Raw genomic sequence first — 19,036 nt, 5'->3', positions numbered from 1 at the left:
AGGAAGCTGATCAGCCCTTTTAATCAACCGCAATGAGTGCTTATTTGAACCACTTTGTGTGTGTATAAATCTATGCATTAGGATGTACGCCCAAATGTCAAAATGAAGGACATAGAGAGATAGATGCTTGACTTCTAATTGATCTGATGTGATTCTGATATCCACTGCAGTGGACAGAACATTAAAAGTCATTTTTAACATTCAGAGTTTCGCGTTTTATTCATGCAACCCCATAGATGACCTTTGACCCTTTCTTTTAAGTCTCTCCTCTGTTATTGTTTTTATTCACACAAAATCTTAATTCAAATGCCCAAGAAAGCAGTGAAGCACACATTTAAAAGAAAAATTACTTGTGTTAGTGATGTTAATACTTTATTTTCATATCAGAAATATTAGACCATCTGAAATGCAAATTTGACAACTGTTTATGGGTGTTTGCCTCCCTCTTTTGGATATAGTGTGCATTTATTCACATCCATTTGGGCTACTAAAATATTTGCAATATTTACTTTTTATTTTATTAATTTTTAATTTATATTTTATTATTTTATTAAATAAAATAAATAAATTAAAATATCAAAATGTTTATCTTTTTTCTTTATTCATGCTAAATGACTTACATGAAATTGTATGAACAATTATAGAACAACAAATATATATATATATATATATATATATATATATGTGTGTGTGTGTGTATTTTCGTAAGAGCTTATCAGTCTGTTAAAGGGATAAGAGCTCCGAGAACAGTCTTTAATCAGACTGTCAGAAGAGGTAGTTTGCAGTCAATGCTGGATTAAAAAGAAAATAGTAGTACATTCTTTGTAAAAAAATTAAATAAAAAAATAATAATAATAATATTGTAATATTGTTTTTCCTGAGAAAGCTCGTTCCAAAAAAATCTAAATATATACCAAATAAATATTCTTCAGTGCGCAAGCGGGATCTTTCTTCACATCTCGCGAGACTCCGTGACGGCTCGTCGTTTGTGCTCTTCAGCTCTCGCGAGACTCGATCAGTTATCACCGGTGGTGTTTCGTCTGTTTGCGGCTCGCGGAGAAGATGGCGGCTCGTAACGTTAGTGGTTTTCAGCCTGCGACACCCGGAGGCGGCGGAGCCCCGATGGGACCCGGGCCGCCGGTAGCCGGTGCAGGGCCCGGAATGGTTCCCGGTACGCCTTCAGGACGGATGGGGCCTGGCGGCCCGCAGAACCATATGTATCGATCACCGATGCCCGGATACCCGGTAAGGCGCGAGGAGAACAAAGAAGCAGCCGATCCTAAACCGAGAGGATTGGTTTTAATGTTTTTAATGTTTACATACGTGATTTGTAGGTTTATTAAGTGCATAATACATTCAGACTGTTTGGAAATCATTAAAAATTATTTTGCGCGCGTCCAGTGTTGTTTCTATGAGTGGGTCACTGCACAGCATTAGCTAAACTCCACATGATTCCCACTAATAAAGTACAACTGATGGTTTTTGTTTAATTCCACTTATAATCTGCATAAAGAAAATGTATTCACCCATTAATTTTGATGATATTAAGAGAGTTTCAGCACAAAATCTTACGTTTGTATGACACTGGGGCCTACAAGAACATCATCCTGGTGGGTTTGGTTGCATTGATGGTCAGTGTATTTGTATAAGCGTTACAAATCATATATTATGCACGCAGCGTGCTTCAGACCACCAGTGGAGATACTTACCTTTAACATTTTTCTGGTTGAATACGTATTTTTAATGCATTATACTTTAAACAAACAGTTAAAGTGAGAAGTTGAATGATCATGTTTTGAGATGTCTTGAGCTTTAGTGAAGAGTCAGATGATCAGCAATGCTTATTTTTTTAGTGACCCACAAACTAACTAATGCTTGTGTGCTTTACTGTGACTTCAGCGTTCAAAATGTTCAAAAATAGCCACTAAAAGGCTATTGTGTTGGTCAAGGACAATATCACAAGTTTCACATTTAGGGGAAAAAATGTTGAGAATTTGTGCTGGCCACATCTTGCATTCAAGGATGTATTATTTTTGTGTGCTCGAGTGTGAACTTCAGCGAAACCTTGAACACATGTACTCTTTTGTTTAGGAGAAAAGCAATAGATTTCTCGCCATGCATTTTTGTCCAGCTTAGCATTTACATCCTCCAGTTGTTGAGATTCAAGGTTATTTATGATTCACATAAAGTAATTAACGCATTACATTTTTTGGGGGGTACTTGATAAATGAACTTGACAGCTTGTGCACTTTTAAAGTGCTGTTTTCAAGCATGACTAGACTCCAGTGTTTGGCTCTTGACATTTACAATGTGAGGGGAAGAGGACTGGTGCTGTTTAACAGAATCCTATTACTGAAAACAAACCACGAAATGCTTTGGTTGTTGTAATGGTTGCCCTTTTTATGACCGCAATTTAAAATCCAAGAATTGACTAAGCATTTTTATTTTCTATCATTAAATCCTTATGTATTGTTATTTGGTCATGTATTGATTTTTACTGTGCTATATGGTCATTCTTATTGCTTTATCATATTGCTCTGTAAATATAAAGCCAAAACAAGAATTCGCATTACAATAGCCAATCTCCTGCTTTTTGTCCATTTGGATAACTGTCCTTCACTGCTGCCTTTGTAGAGACCAGGAATGCCTCCAGCCAGTCGTATGACCCCTCAGGGACCCTCCATGGGACCCCCAGGTTACGGGGCCAGTCCAGTGTCCCGCCCCGGTATGCCAGTCATGGACCCATCCCGCAAGCGACCGCCGCCAAATCAGATCCAACAGGTCCAGCAACAGAATCGCAACCAACAGTAAGTCCAATTAACACTTCATTTGATGATGCTTTAAACTTTTTGAAGTGCTTAAATAGATCCATCTCTTTTTCATTTCAGTGCCAAGAAGAAGAAAATGGCAGATAAAATCCTACCTCAGAGAGTAAGTGGCCATGAAATCTGTTGGTTGTAACTCACCAAATGTGTCTGAAGAGTCTTTAATTGTTCAAGATGTGAAATTAATTGTGTAATTTGTACAGTACAAGTAGATAGCCTTGATTATTTATAATCATTTTTAATTATTTTTTCAAAAGCTCTCCAATGTTAATGTAAGTGGTATGTTTTTTTCCTGTATACTTTTCAACCCATGCAAGTAAGAAAAACCTTGATATTAGCTGAATGCATTATTCAGAAAGAAATAGAGATCAAATAGACGCTAAAAAACTAAGTCGTGACTGATTGAAAACTGCTCAACAGAATATGGTTCAAAAAGCTGTAGATGATCTTGATTTTCTCTGTGGCTTTATTTCAGATCAGAGAGCTTGTTCCTGAGTCTCAGGCGTACATGGACCTGCTGGCGTTTGAGAGGAAGCTCGACCAGACCATAATGCGCAAAAGACTCGATATTCAGGAAGCTCTCAAAAGACCCATCAAGGTACATTTTGATTTTTCACCAACATTGTCCTGACTCCTTTAGAAGAAAAACTGGCTAAGATTCCATCTTGAACTACAATTGTTTGAAAGATGACACTGTTTGTTTTGTGCAGCAAAAAAGAAAACTTCGGATATTTATCTCCAACACCTTCAACCCTGCCAAACCGGATGCAGAGGACGGCGAAGGAACCGTTGCATCTTGGGAGTTGCGTGTGGAGGGACGACTTCTTGAAGACGTAAGCGAGATTCTGTCATCTCACAGGCATTCAAGTCGAACTCTTTATAGTTTGTAATTTCTGAAAACTGTGTTTCTCTGTCTCAGACTGCTGTGTCCAAGTATGAAGCAACCAAGCAGAAGAGGAAGTTTTCTTCTTTTTTCAAGTCTTTAGTGATTGAGTTGGACAAAGACTTATATGGACCTGACAATCATTTGGTGGAGGTGAGATGCAGAAATGTGCATTTCTCAACTGTAGTGCTTCAAACTTAGTATACTGATGTACTGTCCACTAGATCTCTTGTATTGCCACTTTAGTGCCATTTGTCAGTTATTAAAGTGTCTTTGTCTTGTTTCCAGTGGCACCGAACAGCCACGACTCAGGAGACTGATGGATTTCAGGTGAAGAGGCCTGGAGATGTTGGAGTCCGCTGTACTGTACTGCTCATGCTGGACTACCAGGTGATGACAAACACAAATTGTATACATAATTCAAGAAGTATGCTATTCCAAACTTAGCCCTTGTTGTTTTTCACAAGCTACCAGCAGGTGGCACCACTCTACATTATTAGTAAATGTGAGTAACTTTGACTAATGCGACAAACTGTTCTTTTTCTAGCCTCCTCAGTTTAAGTTGGACCCCAGACTTGCCCGGTTGCTGGGGATCCACACTCAAACGCGGCCCGTGATCATTCAGGCTCTGTGGCAGTACGTGAAGACCCACAAACTCCAGGACCCTCATGAACGAGAGTTCATTAACTGTGATAAATACCTCCAGCAGGTAACAAACATTAGAGTTTGTCTTTTGAAGTTTTTACCGCAGTAATCTCAATTCTCTTAAACTGGAAATGCCTGCTTAGACTTGACTTAAGAAAGCTAGTTGTTCACAATATTACTTTTTCAGATTCTCTTGCCTTTTTTGTGTTTGCTATGAGTCAGGTGGATTTTGCACAGTTTATATGTGTGCTGCCAGAGGCTTAAAAGTTGGTTAAAAGCATCTTTTAACTAGGACAGTAGCTGTAATGCTAATGGCTTCAGATCGGTTTAGGAATTTTATTTTATTTTTTTCTTGATGTTTGAAACCCAATAATTGTTGGTGGTTCTTGCTCGAAATGTATGAAACCCAATAATTTAGTTTTGTCCTTGTTTAAGATCTTTGAAACCCAATAATTGTTGGTCCTTCTAAATCTGTGAAACCCCAAAATTGACATTTTACCTCAATGAAGATCTTTGAAACTGATTAGTTGCTTTTTCCCCTCATTCAAGACCTTGGAAGCCCAATAGTTGTCAGTTCTCCTCGTTCTAGATGTTTGAAACCTGATAATTGTAGATTCTCCTCATTTGAGTTACCATATTACACAAAAATGGTCAGTTCTCCTTAGTAATATTGTTTTTTGAAAGATAAGATTACCCAATTACCCCAGTTCTTTTCATTCTAGATATTTAAAATAATAATTGGTTCTGATTCAAGGTAATTATTAATAATTATCGGTTCTCCTTGTTCATCTTTGAAACTTGATCATTGAAGGTTTAAGATATTTAAAATCCCAAATTCTCAGTTCTCCTTGTTAAAGATTTGCCTAGTTACCTCAATTCTTCTCACTCTAGATCTTTGAAACCCAAAACTGTCAGTTCCCATTCAACATCTTGTCAGTTCTCGCTCAAGATTTCTGTAAACCAATACTTTTTGGTTCTCCTAATTCAAGCTCTTTGAAACCCAATAATTCGATTCTCATTATTTTAGATCTTTGAAAGCCAGCGGATGAAGTTTTCTGAAATTCCTCAACGACTGCATGCACTACTGATGCCCCCCGAGCCAATCATAATCAACCATGTCATAAGGTAACCATCACCCACTTGGTGTCACTCAGAATTGCTGTTTCTGCCTCATCTGTGACCTAAACATCCTTTTGTATCTCAGCGTGGATCCTAATGACCAGAAGAAGACGGCATGCTACGATATAGACGTGGAGGTCGACGACACCCTGAAGACCCAGATGAACTCTTTCCTGCTTTCCACGGCCAGTCAGCAAGAGATTGCAGGCCTCGACAACAAGGTATGCAAGTTTCACATATGTGACCCTGGACCACAAAACCAGTCATAAGGGTCAATTTTTTTAAATTGAGATTTATACATCATCTGAAAGCTGAATACATATGCTTTCCATTGATGTTTGGTTTGTTAGGATCGGACAATATTTGGCCGAGATGCAACTATTTGAAAATCTGGAATCTGAGGGTACAAAGTAATGAAATACGCCTTTAAAGTTGTTCAAATGAAGTTCTTAGCATTGCATATTACTAATCAGAAATTAAGTTTTGATATATTTACAGTAGGAAATTCACAAAATATCTTCATGGAACATGATCTTTTCTTAATGTCCTAATGATTTTTGGCATTAAAGAAAAATCTATAATTTTGACCCATACAGTGTATTTTTGGCTATTGCTACAAATATACCCCAGCGACTTAAGACTGGTTTTGTGCTCCAGGGCCACGTATGGCCGAAAGCCTCCAAAGTGGCGTCTTTGTTCTGGCTGGACAAACAGTCTTCAAAGTGCTCGGGACATCACTGCAGGGGAGAGCTCTGCCGTTGCCTTTGCACTGATGTTTTGCTGCACATCCTGTCCTTGTCTGCTGCATATCAAAGTGGCTCTTGGCAACATGCCGGTCTGAATGTTTTCAAACGGTTTTGTTGTGGATAGAAGCCAGGGAGTGGTCCAGGAAAAAGCATCCTGCTTTCTGTCAGCTCTGGACATGTTTAATTTTATTCTTCTCTGTTTGCTAAGAATGTTTAGTACTCTAGTAACCACTTCAGGGATAGCAACCGGACTCCTTGTTGCCACAGTTACTCCATGATTGATGTAATCATGGTTTTCGGTGAATTGGTTGAATTGCTAAGACAAATCAGCTGTGGGTTAAAGTTCAGTTCCTTAGGGTTCTTTTGTAATTTCAACAACAACGCACTCAATCAAAAGTGGAATTGTGATTCTTTGGGTGATTATTATATTATTTGCATATTGACCTCCAGGCTTTTCAACTTTCACACACATATTTGAGCATTGTTTTGCTGTTTCCCTTTGACCCATTTGAAGCACTAGTTTGCAACAGTCAAAATGTATCTTTCCCAGTCAATAGTTGACCTTTGTATAGTGCCAGTTTATGTTTATGAAATATCAGACTACAGTAAAACCTGTATGATGTTAAACAGGATGGAGTGTGATTGCTCTTATACAACAGTTCAATAAAGAACTTTATATTGAGTACACATCCAAACTAGTGAACCAGAACTAACTGTTGTATAATTAACATCTTGTATAATGGTAATCATGATCCCTTGAGTATGTTTGCTCGTTCTCTCAGATCCATGAGACCATTGAAACCATTAACCAACTGAAGACTCAAAGGGAGTTCATGTTGAGCTTCGCACGAGACCCACAGGGCTTCATCAACGACTGGCTCCAGTCGCAGTGCCGAGACTTGAAGGTGAGTCCAAATACTTTAAGAAGTAGTGGCATTACCACACGTTTTACCCTGGTTCCATGATAATGCCATGTTTTATGGATACATGAATTTGGAAGTTCCAATTTATCTTCTAAAACCTGCTAAATTCTTTGTTTGCTTGTCGGAAGAGGTTGTTTAACTTTCGCCCAGAGCTGTAGTCTTTCTCCATCTGACTGTTTGCTCAGCTGAGTGTTACTTAATGGACTGACTGGACTGTGGGGGTTGGGAGGGTGTTTCACAGGCATTTGCATGGGATGCTGAATTTCTAAACAGCTGGGGAAAATAAAGCTTGCAACCATTTGCTCAATCACACTTTAGCAGTCTAAAAATATAGCATCTGTTCCGAAACAGTTGAATGTATTTCCTTGGGATTGAACGTTGCAGAAAGTGTGTTGCTTCAGACAAAAGCCATTAATCAGTAACCGTTACATCTTGTTCTGCTGACGTCTGAATTCGGCGCTCTTGCAGACGATGACGGATGTGGTTGGAAACCCGGAGGAGGAGAGGAGAGCAGAGTTCTACTTCCAACCCTGGGCTCAGGAGGCTGTGTGCCGATATTTCTATTCAAAGGTGGTGCTTTACTCTTGTTCAGCCACTGTGAAATATTTGAAATCTCAAAGGTTGTATGGAAAATCACTCTTCTTTTTATTGACGTTTCTCTCAATCTCGTTCTCTTAGGTTCAGCAAAGGAGACAGGAGCTGGAACAGGCTCTTGGCATTCGAAACACATAAGTAAGCTCGCGGCCATTACGACACAGGACCAGAGGGGGTTCTGGGTAGCAAATGTCCTGCTGCTCTGTGCTGCAGACACTGATCACTACAGTTATATTGCAGTTTATCTTGTGCTGTCCTGCTGTAGCTGCCCAGGAATGACCCTTATACAGAAACAAACTTATTTTTGTTGTGACTCCGCAAACTAACACCCCGTTGTCTGCTGTCGTTCTTATTTTTACATATTTGTAACTGAACGTTTGTCAAGGTGATTTTGCGATGCTGTCACTTTGGAAACTTTTGTTTTCTGACCAAACTGACAGGCTTTGTTGGATCATTAAATTCCAAATCGCAAGAATGCTCTTGGACGTGCTAATGTTTGAGCCCATTCGCTGCTTTCCATATTAACCAATCAGTTGGAGGGGTCATTGTTTATTTTTGAAGTTATTGATATTGTCTTTGATATTTTAATGTTCTCATAATATGAACTTTATGAAGATCTAGTCTAGTTAAGTATAGATGGCAGATAATGCCGTAGTTTAGTACCTCAGCTCTGTGAAGATGAATTATTTGGAGGAAGTTCCTCAAACAAGTCTGTTGGCGTTAAAGGCAAGCTTACTGGTTAACGTTTTCTGCAACACTTAGTAAATAAGGCTTTTTTCTGAACTCCTCTGTTCAATAGTCGTTTTAGATCCACAAGACTAGATGTACTGCTGATCGACCTGTTTGATTATAGATCTTTTGGTCACAAGCTTCGTCCTGGACTGTAAAGTACTTCCAATCTAACCTTGCTGTGATGTATTAATACATTTAGAGAATTGCCTTTTTATAGTTTTTTGGTTTGATTAATTATCGTCATTTAAGTCAACTTGTCACTCTGAAAGGACAACGTGAAAAACCTGCCAAGGCGAGTACTAACCAGCCATGGCTACCTACAAAATGGGAAAACGGTCAAGTGTATTAATATTTTAGAGATGCGCTACAGAGAGGCCATGGGTTCTTCCACTCAAGTAATTCAAAGCGTTCAATGTCAAGTGCTAAAGACTTTAACATTCTGGGTAGTTTTAGTTTCAACTACATTTAGTTTTTTTTCCCCCTAAAGTCATGCATTTGCTTTGATTTTTATATCTTACAATCTTGTTTTTCTTTATTTTCTTTAATGGACCAAATGTTGTATTTCTCTGTTAGCCCTTGTGTTATAATAAAGATAATCTTGTATCAATGCTGAACCCAGTGTAAAGTGTAATCGGTGCAACTTTTAATCTTTTTCCTAAGGTGCTCAATAGAACTGCAAGCAACAGATGCCAACTCACACCACACATCCATTTTCTCACACCCTGAAGGGTAACCTCAAATTAAAGAAAGTACACCCTTAGTTTAAACTCTAACACGATTTGGCAACCTCTCCAATGTGTATTAGTGTTTGTGCTCCGGAGAGCGTCAACAGTTTCTATTTACAGCATGTTTTTGTAGCATTGAGCAATGTAGCTAATCAGACATCTGTTGATTTCTTGAACACCTCTGATTGGCCGTTGCGTTCAATTTAGGTAGAATTCACTCTCAGATTCACTTTCCAAATTGCAGTGGCATAATGATAACTATAGCAATAGACAGGAGGAAAATATTTAGTGCATTACGCATTGTAAATGCAGTGTAATAGATTAATAGGAAAATATTTGAATTTTGGTTTCGAAATTAAATAATTGTCTCGCTGTGCATTGCTGTTCTTGTTGTGGTGAGAAGTTATTAGGTTTGTAGCACTGCAGCAGTTATTTTATGTTTAGCTAGCACAATACCTCAAGTTCATGTCATACTTCACAACTTTTGATGACACTCTGAATCAATGTTACAAACAAATTATTACACACACTCAGAAACTATCAATTACGTTAAATGTGAGTCTGTTTTTTCTTTGCTTCATAATGTTCTGTTGTGTTCCAGTTATTGAACCAAATGTTCTCAGTCTATATTACAATCTTGTATTTTGAAACAATGATTATGTGGACCTAAAATGTGTAACTTAGGCCTATATCTTTAATGAAAACATGATATCTGGTTTTCATCAGTTTGGACTTTTATAATAAGAATAGCCTATTGAAAATGTACACTTTGTGTACAATAGTACTGAAGTGAATAAAAAATGTAAAAATACCCCCAACCAGCTCCAACTTGAACTCAAAAGCTGGCTGTGTACTTAACCAAATGTAAACTTATTGTAAATACATTTTAATCAAAAATTATTTGATGTGCTATCAAGCTTAAGTAAATAAATCATCAAATTTCATCTGTGGAGGCTATTCAAACTCATGTTTGGCGCCTAAATGCCAACTTTCACAAAAAAGTTTTGGGTCTGTGTACTTTTTTAAATGAAGCATTTCTATTAAATTCAAATAAAACAATTATTATTAATAATGTCTATCCTATTTACATTTCGTCGAATTATGTTTACCTCAGGAGTCTCTGTTTCGCGTATTTAACCCTGCTTTTGTGATATGTTAAAAATGCTATATACAGAAATTGCACCTTTGTGGTTTCGAGACTTAAATGCAGTTAAATCCCACATAATTTGCACGCTAAATACAGTAATTATGATAGTTTCTAATAATAATAAATTACCGTCAGTATAGTCCGGTATTGAGTTGCGCTCATGCATGAGAAGAAATCAGCCAATGCGCGTTAAGGGGAGTGAGGCGCGTTCACGGGCTATTTAAAAGCGCGTCCACAGGATCGTCTCTGGTCCGTCAGCGGCTCTCAAACAAACGCACACCGAAGTCCTACAGCCGGTCGAGCCGGGACAGACGCGCAGTATGGCGGCCAAGAAAGTCTGCATTATCGGCTCTGGCAACTGGTGCGTGACATTTACACTGCGTGATTGTTTTATACTGTTTTTTTGCTGGTTTATGTTTATTAATGCAAAGGCTTAAGTGTATTTGGAAACGGCCTGTTTTGAGAGACAAACTGAATTTAATTCTATGTTAGGAAGTTGAATAAATGCGGTTGCATGGCTTCCCTCTGCGGATATCAAATATAAACCAGGAATAAATAACCTCTCTGCTAATAATATTATTGGAATATTACAGATAACATGGATAGATTTTAGATTTAGTCAATTATTTTGAAAAATTAAATAAAAATTATTTTATCATTTATTATTTATTACATTTATGCATTGCATTTAATGTTCAAATGTGCATTGTTTGGCTTGCTGGAGTTGCTGAGGTAATAGTTGCTGAGTAATGATTGACCCAGGTGTCCACTGGTCCTCATTTAACAAAGAATTGGCTGCAGTCTTTTCTTTCTGACCCATAAACTTCAGGTTGTTTTTTGGCATTGCAGATACTGAAGCAAAGCTGTAATATGATATGAACTGTATTATTATAATCATCCATAATTAGTATCTTAATTGCATGTTTCATGCTTCCAGGATTATTAAGTTTATATTTAGAAGGATTTATTTATAATTGCAGACACCATTTTAAAAGTTTTATAATGTTTGAATATATTCAAAGAATATTATTGTATTCAATAATAGTTACCAAAAATTAGTGGTGCATGCAATAACCTGTTTTCAGGTTCAGTGAAGTCAGGACTCAATCTGTAATTTACAGTAATGCAGTACTGAATCTGGCTCTTTTGTTAATTAAGGCCTCAGTGTGTGCAGATGTCATTACAGCAGCAGTATTGGCTGTTGTTTATCCATTACAGTTTGTCAAAGTTCTTTCATTTCCTCAGGGGTTCTGCCATCGCCAAGATAGTGGGCGCCAATGCAGCAAAATACAGCACATTTGAAAACACGGTGAACATGTGGGTGTTTGAGGAGATGGTCAACGGACGCAAACTCACTGAAATCATCAACACCGAACACGAGAATGTAAAATACTTGCCTGGACACAAGCTGCCGCCCAACGTGGTGAGAACATAAAGCATCTCTAGAATCCTTGAACTAGAATACTTGAACCATTACTGCCGTTCACTTGCTAACAATTATAAAATAAATATAGTACTTCAATGGAAATTTGGATATTGAATAGTGAAGTTATGTAAGGAAGCCATCTTGAAACTCATGGAAAGTAGCATTAAAGTGGTGTTTGATATAATAAATAAACAGTGATAAATGCCTGTTTTTCTTCAGCTGGCGGTTCCGGATCTGTTGGACGCAGTGAAGGGTACAGATATCCTAATTTTTGTTATCCCTCACCAATTTGTGTCCCGAATCTGTGACACCATTAAGGGTCACATCAAAACGGACGCTGTGGGAATGTCCCTCATTAAGGTAAGTGTCTTACTTTATGTAATGACATTTCAGTTTGTATGTGGCCCTGCAGCACTGTTATACCACTGTGTGTGTGTTTCATAAGGGCGTGGATGAGGGTCCTGATGGACTGAAACTGATCTCTGAAGTCATTAGGGAAAAACTTGGCATCACCATGACCGTGCTGATGGGCGCCAATCTCGCCAATGAGGTCGCTGATGAGAAATTTTGTGAAACTACCATTGGTAATAACACAAAAATGGAAATATTATGTTTTGGTAATAACAGAAGGAAAGTGTGCCTATATATGCCACTATAACTATATGTAGCCACTATATTTCTTCAAGTAATCAATAATAATCTTGTGTTCAGGGTGTAAAAGCAAAGCTCACGGACCCCTGTTGAAGGAACTGATGCAAACACAAAACTTCCGTGTGACAGTGGTGGAAGAGGCTGACGTTGTGGAGATCTGTGGAGCGTTAAAGGTAAACATCCATTTTCATTCAATTTCTGGAGCATTTAGTTGGTTAAAGTCAATAACTGTTTTTTTTTTTTTTGTAGAATATTGTCGCAGTGGGCTCTGGTTTCTGTGACGGTCTGGACTTCGGTGACAACACCAAGGCCGCTGTGATCCGCTTGGGTTTGATGGAGATGATCGCCTTCGCTCGGATATTCTGCACGGCCAGTCCGGTTTCTCCCGCCACGTTTCTGGAGAGCTGCGGAGTCGCCGACCTCATCACCACCTGCTATGGAGGACGCAACCGCAAAATCGGGGAAGCGTTCGCTAGAACCGGGAAAGTATGTCTGGCCCTCAGGTTTGAACGTTACCTTATTTCTCTTGGTGTTCTTGTGCAGCGTTAAATATTTCGGTTTGTTGTCAGTCTATCGAGGAGCTTGAGAAGGAACTGCTGAACGGCCAGAAACTTCAAGGTCCAGCAACCGCAGCAGAAGTGCATCAGATCCTCAAACACAAAAACCTGGTTGAAAAGTAACTATCTTTGGGTTCTTCACAATCAGTGCTGGGTAGTAACCAATTACATTTAATCTGGATTGCGTAATCAGATTCCAAAAATCAAGTAGGCTACATGTAATTGTAGCCTACTTGATAAATAATAAAACGGTTAGCTGATGATAAATAAATAAAACGGTTAGCTGATCCAAACAGGCAGGAAGACTAGGGTTTCAGAATAAACAGGAGTTTAATAACATAAATGAGATCAATAGAACTGAATACAGCATTAACCTAAATTATGTTAAGAAACATAAGGTAACATCAGAACTGAAGGCTTATAAAGAAGCCATACTAATGAGCAAACGAGAGCCCTGGAGGCTGGAGTAGAGCCAGGACAGGGAGGAGACACGGGAAGCCTCCAGGGCGGATCAGGGGATTCCGTAAGCTATGACGGGACAGGAGACTTGGGGAGCCATGGCGGGATTGGAGACTCGGGAGACCATGGCGGCACTGGAGACTCGGGAGGCCATGGCGGCTCTGGGAGCTTGGAAAGCCATGGCGGATCCGGGGACTCTGGGAGCCATGGCCTTATTATTTCGGGCAGCCAAGGCTGATCAAGGGGTTCCGTGACCTTGGCTCTAGGCCCGGCCTCACAGGAGCGGGAACTAGGGGGTGCTCGGGCAGCGCAGAGCTGGACGGAACCAGCGGAGACATAGGAGGGCGCTCTGGAAGCGTGGACTCTTGGGGGCCCTCGGGCAGCGCGAAGCTGGACGGGACCAGCGGAGACGTAGGAGGGCTGGACGGGACCAGTGGAGATGCAGGAGGGCTGGACGGGACCAGCGGAGACGCAGGAGGGCTGGACGGGACCAGCGAATACATAGGAGGGCGCTCTGGAGGCGCGGGCACTTGAGGGCACTTGCGAGGGGCAGGCACTGGAGGGCACTTGCGAGGGGCAGGCACTGGAGGGCACTTGCGAGGGGCAGACTCTTGGCGGCGCTGGAGAGACTGGCCCTGGAGTAGCGGGCACTGGGGAATGCTGACTAGGAGTGGGCACTGGAAAGCGCTGGCGTGGAGCAGGCACAGGAGGGGGTTCTGGGGAGAGGACGGGAGCCACTAATTCAAGGGGTATCGCCGTGTTCAGAAGCTCCAGGGCAGGAACCGGCGGATTTGGGAGAGCCATGGGCAGTGGCGTAAACCTCGCCGCAGGTGGCAGCATAATCATCACCGTGGACGGCGGAACCAACTTCGTCAAGGGCGGCAGCACATACTTCGCCGTGGGCAGCAGCAGGCTGATGATCCCTTGGCCATCTTTGCGGGGAACCAGAATCAGCCTCATCATCGGTGTAGCGTATCTTCTGTAACGGTTAGCCGATCCAAACAGGCAGGAAGGGTTTCAGAATAAACAGGAGTTTAATAACATAAATGAGATCAATAGAACTGAATACAGCATTAACCTTAATTACATTAAGACATGACAAAGGTAACAACATAACTGAAGGCTTATAAAGAAGCCAAACCAATAAGCAAACGAGATGATTAACAAAACAGGTGAAAGGACTAAACGATGATTAACTAATGACTGGAAACAAGAACAGGAAATACCAAATAAGGGCAAAACGGAACTAAAAGGAAACCGACATGTGACAGTAATTAGATTATATTACATTTTAAAACACTTGTAATCAGACTACAGTTTCTTTTATATATATTACATGATTATTCAGACAATAGGAATAAATTATTCATAAATTCTTGATTCTTTTTTATCTTCACAACCCTCAGTTTGGGAAATCATGTCCTAATGTGATGTTTAATGTACTTCTTGTTGCTAATAAACAATGAATGGAATATATTTTCTTTCTCTTTATATTTTATATCAGTTAGGTACAATATTATTTAATTTAAATCAGTGTGATATATGAGTTAGTTCAAAAGTAATCTAAATGTAATCAAAAGGTAGTCTGATTATGTTACCAAAAATGTGTAATGCAATGGATTACGTTACTAACTACAAGTTTTTGTCATGTAATGGACTACAATTTGTAAATCATCTACCCAGCACTGTTCACAATATGGGAGACATATTTTTGTCTCTTTTTCATGTATTTATGTAAACCTTTCTGTATTTTTCTGCAGGTTTCCCCTGTTTAATGCAGTTTATCAGATCTGTTTCCAGGGTCACCCAGTCAAAGAGTTCATCACCTGCCTACAGAACCATCCAGAACACATGTAAACATCATTACGGACATGGCTGTTTTAGTAGTTTTTATTAACACAGTATGAAATATTTGTCTAAATGTTGTAAATTAACAGTACATAAGATTTTATTTCGGATAAAATACATTGTAAAGGAATCTTGTCCTGTTTTAAAGTCCTAGACTCTCAAAAATTATTTTTAACATTTCCTATTCTGCAATTTTCAGCCAATGACGAAGTGCCTTAAAGTCGAGCCCTCAAAAGCATTTATTTTCTGGAAAACAAAGTTTTTTTGTTCATGTGCCATTAAAACAGATTTTGTTCACGTTTTGGGTCTGTAAGTTTGTTTGTGAAATCATTAGAGATTGTAGATAAGACAAAGTTAACATTTGAGTCGAGTGTGTCTCTGTACAGGATGATATTTCTCTCTAACACACAGAGGAATGTGACCTTTACTTTCCAAACCTCTCTGACACATATTCACCTTTAACATTTTAGGGGTTCAACCTTTGACCTTTTCTTGAGAGCAAGCAACTCCTTACCTAACACAAAATGTATTTCAATTGCTAACGTTTGCAAACTGGACTGATCTAAATTGCTTTGCAGAACAGATCTAATATTAACATCAAATATTAAAGAAAATTGTCGATTGTGTGATTGAACTTGATTCAATGTTAGAAACATGTCAGGTTAATTAAAAAAAATGTTCATAATCCAGATGGGAAAGGCCAGTTTCTTAGTTTTGGGCCTGTGTCTTAATTTATTATTATTGATTATTTAGCTCTTCCTCTATGAGAACAGCAGCATCTATTAATAGCGCACGCTGTTGGGTGAAACTAGTGCTATTTTTGGAGAGGCGATTTTCCGGTTTGGAGACTAGAGGGCGATGATGTGCTTGTTACCTCATTTAGCAAAATGTCCAGAAGAGCACATTATCCCTGTGTCCCAATGTGCATACTGCATACTATCCACCCTACCTGCCCTAAATAGTATTGAAAATGACTAATGTCACATAGAGTTTAGGATGGATAGTAGTTTTTTATTTTTTTGTAAGAGCATGAAATGACAAAGGAGCACTATAAAGGTGGGATCAATATTTAGTAATTAAAGTTAGGTACATTTCCATGTGGTAAGCTGTAAATTAACCCTTTTTTTGTAGCTTATATTTATTTTTTGGTTGCATTTCTCAATACTTTGCTGTTTGTGGACCACTAAATTAAACTAATACAGAGCAACAACATGTTAGTTTAGCGCCCCCACCGCCTGGTGAGGGAAGATATAAAGTCAATAAAGACAGCCTGCTTCACCTTCTGAATCTGTGTATTGTTTTTTTTTCTCATTAATGCAATTATTTCTGCATTTTAATATATCAATAAACATAAAACACAGGAACGTCTCCTTGGCAAAAGTCACAAAATAATATGCAGAAAAAAATCTGAAATTACTCAAATACAGATTCTCATCAGGCACAGTTTTCCACCAATTAAACAATTTTAGTAAACACTCGGAATGCAATGTACGTACATTATGATCACAGATTGCACGCTTCCCAGCTGAACTACCCACGTGAAATTGAAATAATAACCCGTAATATAAAAGTGGATAAATGTATAGCAAAATAAATAAACAAAAAAATAAAAAATTAAATGTGGGGGGGGGGGGGGGGGGGGGAATACACAAGTAAAATTATATTTATTTATTTTTGCTTTTTTAAACTTTTCTTTGTATATTTCTTTATTTCTAATTATGTCAGGAATAGCATTCCATATTTACAGAGCAGTTGGCAGTCAAACAACACAGCTCCAATAGAGTATGCATACTAATAATTAGGCTAATTGTACTAAAGTCACTACGTCATGGCTCTGCAATGAGAAAGGGAGCCCCCTAAATTAGGCTATTACTTTCACTTTAAAAATGGCGTCTCCTTTAATTTGAAGGAACAACATACCTTTACGTCATCGAATCTACATTTTTAGGCGACAACTGTGAAAATGAAGCATATCTCAAATCTGCTGTCATTGCTGGTGTATTTTCTCGCGCACGGTAAGACGTTTTATGTTTTATGTCTCTGTTTCGGTCAACAATAAAAACGAACGTGAGGAAGTTGTGTTTATCAGCTCCGTTTTATATTCAATATAAATTAATGTATTGTTTTTATTTGGCTAGACTATTGTAAGGCATTTGTTTGTTACAATCTCTCTTCTAGTCAACACTACAAACGCAGCTAGATCAGTTTCAGTTTCGTGAATGAAAATGAACATTGTGGCTAAAAATAAAAAGTAAGCTCCTGTAAATGATCAAGTAACACAGCATCTAAAAATATTACATTATACCTTAATTCTGATTTATTTGACACCAGTAGCCTACATATATACACTCGCTTACACTGAATGATATAGTCGCTTTGGATAGAGGCTTCTGCCAAATAAATAAGTGAAAACATGTTCTTTGGAACATCATCTGCTTTCCCGTAATATGCTTTTCTTCTTCCTTTTTTTCCATTTGTGTCCACTCTCCAGAGTGCTACTGCCACCTGCATGGCTTTACCCTATTCTTCTGCCATCTCTCAGATCTGTTTAAAGTTTAGCTCCTTTTCCAATTCTTTGTTCTCAATACATTCAGACAGTTAAATATCTACAAGATGTACTATTATTATTACACTCCAAATATAAACACTTTCTGATACCCTACAACTGTCACACGTCCCACGATCCCATCACAGGATTCTATAACTGAACTCACACCTGTACATTTTCAGGATCACACAGAGGTGACTTACCCATTAGGCAAAGGTAGGTGACCGCCTTGGGCCCCCAAAAGCCAAGGGCCCCCTAAAATGCTTTTCATGTAGGCCTAGGCCTACGAGATGTGCATTAAGCGCGGGCACATGAAGGGTTGCCGTTTACAGTGTTTATTACCACAATCGTCTGCGCGTCCGATCTGAACGTGCTTCTTGTGTATCCTGCTTGTAGCAAATGAAAATATCATGCATTTGAAGCTGTCATTAAATATTGAGCAACAGTGCGTATTATAGCTATGTTTATAGTTTAGATACCGCTTACTCATTTATGAGAAGGACCCAAGCAGAGGACGCATACAAACAATCCTTAGGTGTGTAAATGTATAATTTAATTTTCATAATTTTTTTTTTTAATTTTTCATTTAAATTTGTAATTAAATAACTAAAAATAAATGTTTTTAAAGTTTAGAATTTTACAGCCTTTGGAGAGTGTATGCAACCGGTCTGAGCCAAAGACTATAGAATATAGCTGAGCCCAGGCACATAGGCTTACGCTGGTAACTTATTAGTGTGTTCCTCGTCAAGGCTATATTTTTTCACACTTTTCTCATTCTCACTAATTCAAGTTCTTATATGAATGCATTTCTGAAGCGACTGTCTTCAGAAAACATTCGATGGCATTTTCATTTCATCTGATAAAATATTGCATTTATGAGCAGAGAGCTGCTTTTTGTTTACAGGGAAATATTTCTGAAGTTCCAAAGGCACCTCCTACTGGCAGAGAATGAATGTGCATTTTAAATACCAATGCAAAATCCACCCACATAACCCCTTTTAAATTAATATAATAATTTATATTTCTGACTCATCCCTTTTCTTAAAAAAAATAAAATAAAAATAAAATTACAAGGCTCAATTTTGAGGTTTATCATTTTATAATTTGGACCCGAGCATGATGGTGTGAGAACATTATTGGAATTTCTCCGTTTCTTCTTCTTCTCCAAAGTGAATAGCATTTTTGAGGGCCTAAACATGCTCCAAAAC

At 38.7% G+C, this 19,036-nt stretch overlaps 3 protein-coding genes across 3 annotated transcripts in view; all 3 read left to right on the top strand.

Annotated features, from left to right (window-relative positions):
• The window catches only part of LOC306875011 (uncharacterized protein), a 991,916-nt gene that overhangs the window by 83,841 nt on the left and 889,039 nt on the right, over positions 1 to 19,036 (top strand). The gene's annotated exons all lie outside the window — the stretch shown is intronic.
• Positions 986 to 9,079, top strand: LOC306875007 (SWI/SNF-related matrix-associated actin-dependent regulator of chromatin subfamily D member 1-like). The gene is made up of 13 exons (XM_079425361.1): positions 986 to 1,245; positions 2,635 to 2,807; positions 2,889 to 2,931; positions 3,301 to 3,423; positions 3,536 to 3,658; positions 3,745 to 3,861; positions 3,997 to 4,098; positions 4,256 to 4,417; positions 5,381 to 5,478; positions 5,558 to 5,693; positions 7,001 to 7,123; positions 7,610 to 7,711; positions 7,820 to 9,079. Exons 1-13 carry the CDS (start codon positions 1,063 to 1,065, stop codon positions 7,871 to 7,873), a joined length of 1,539 nt encoding a protein of 512 aa, XP_079281487.1. The 5' UTR covers positions 986 to 1,062; the 3' UTR covers positions 7,874 to 9,079.
• LOC306875029 (glycerol-3-phosphate dehydrogenase [NAD(+)], cytoplasmic-like) lies at positions 10,540 to 15,577 on the top strand. The gene is made up of 8 exons (XM_079425395.1): positions 10,540 to 10,700; positions 11,585 to 11,762; positions 11,985 to 12,125; positions 12,211 to 12,349; positions 12,477 to 12,589; positions 12,666 to 12,902; positions 12,986 to 13,092; positions 15,193 to 15,577. The coding sequence occupies exons 1-8, from the start codon at positions 10,660 to 10,662 to the stop codon at positions 15,287 to 15,289; spliced, it is 1,053 nt and encodes a 350-aa protein (XP_079281521.1). The 5' UTR covers positions 10,540 to 10,659; the 3' UTR covers positions 15,290 to 15,577.

This window comes from Barbus barbus (assembly GCF_936440315.1).
Source record: "Barbus barbus genome assembly, chromosome: 9".
Taxonomy (NCBI): domain Eukaryota; kingdom Metazoa; phylum Chordata; class Actinopteri; order Cypriniformes; family Cyprinidae; genus Barbus; species Barbus barbus.
The sequence above is the reverse complement of the archived record's forward strand: the minus strand, read 5'-3'. Positions and strand labels throughout refer to the sequence as shown.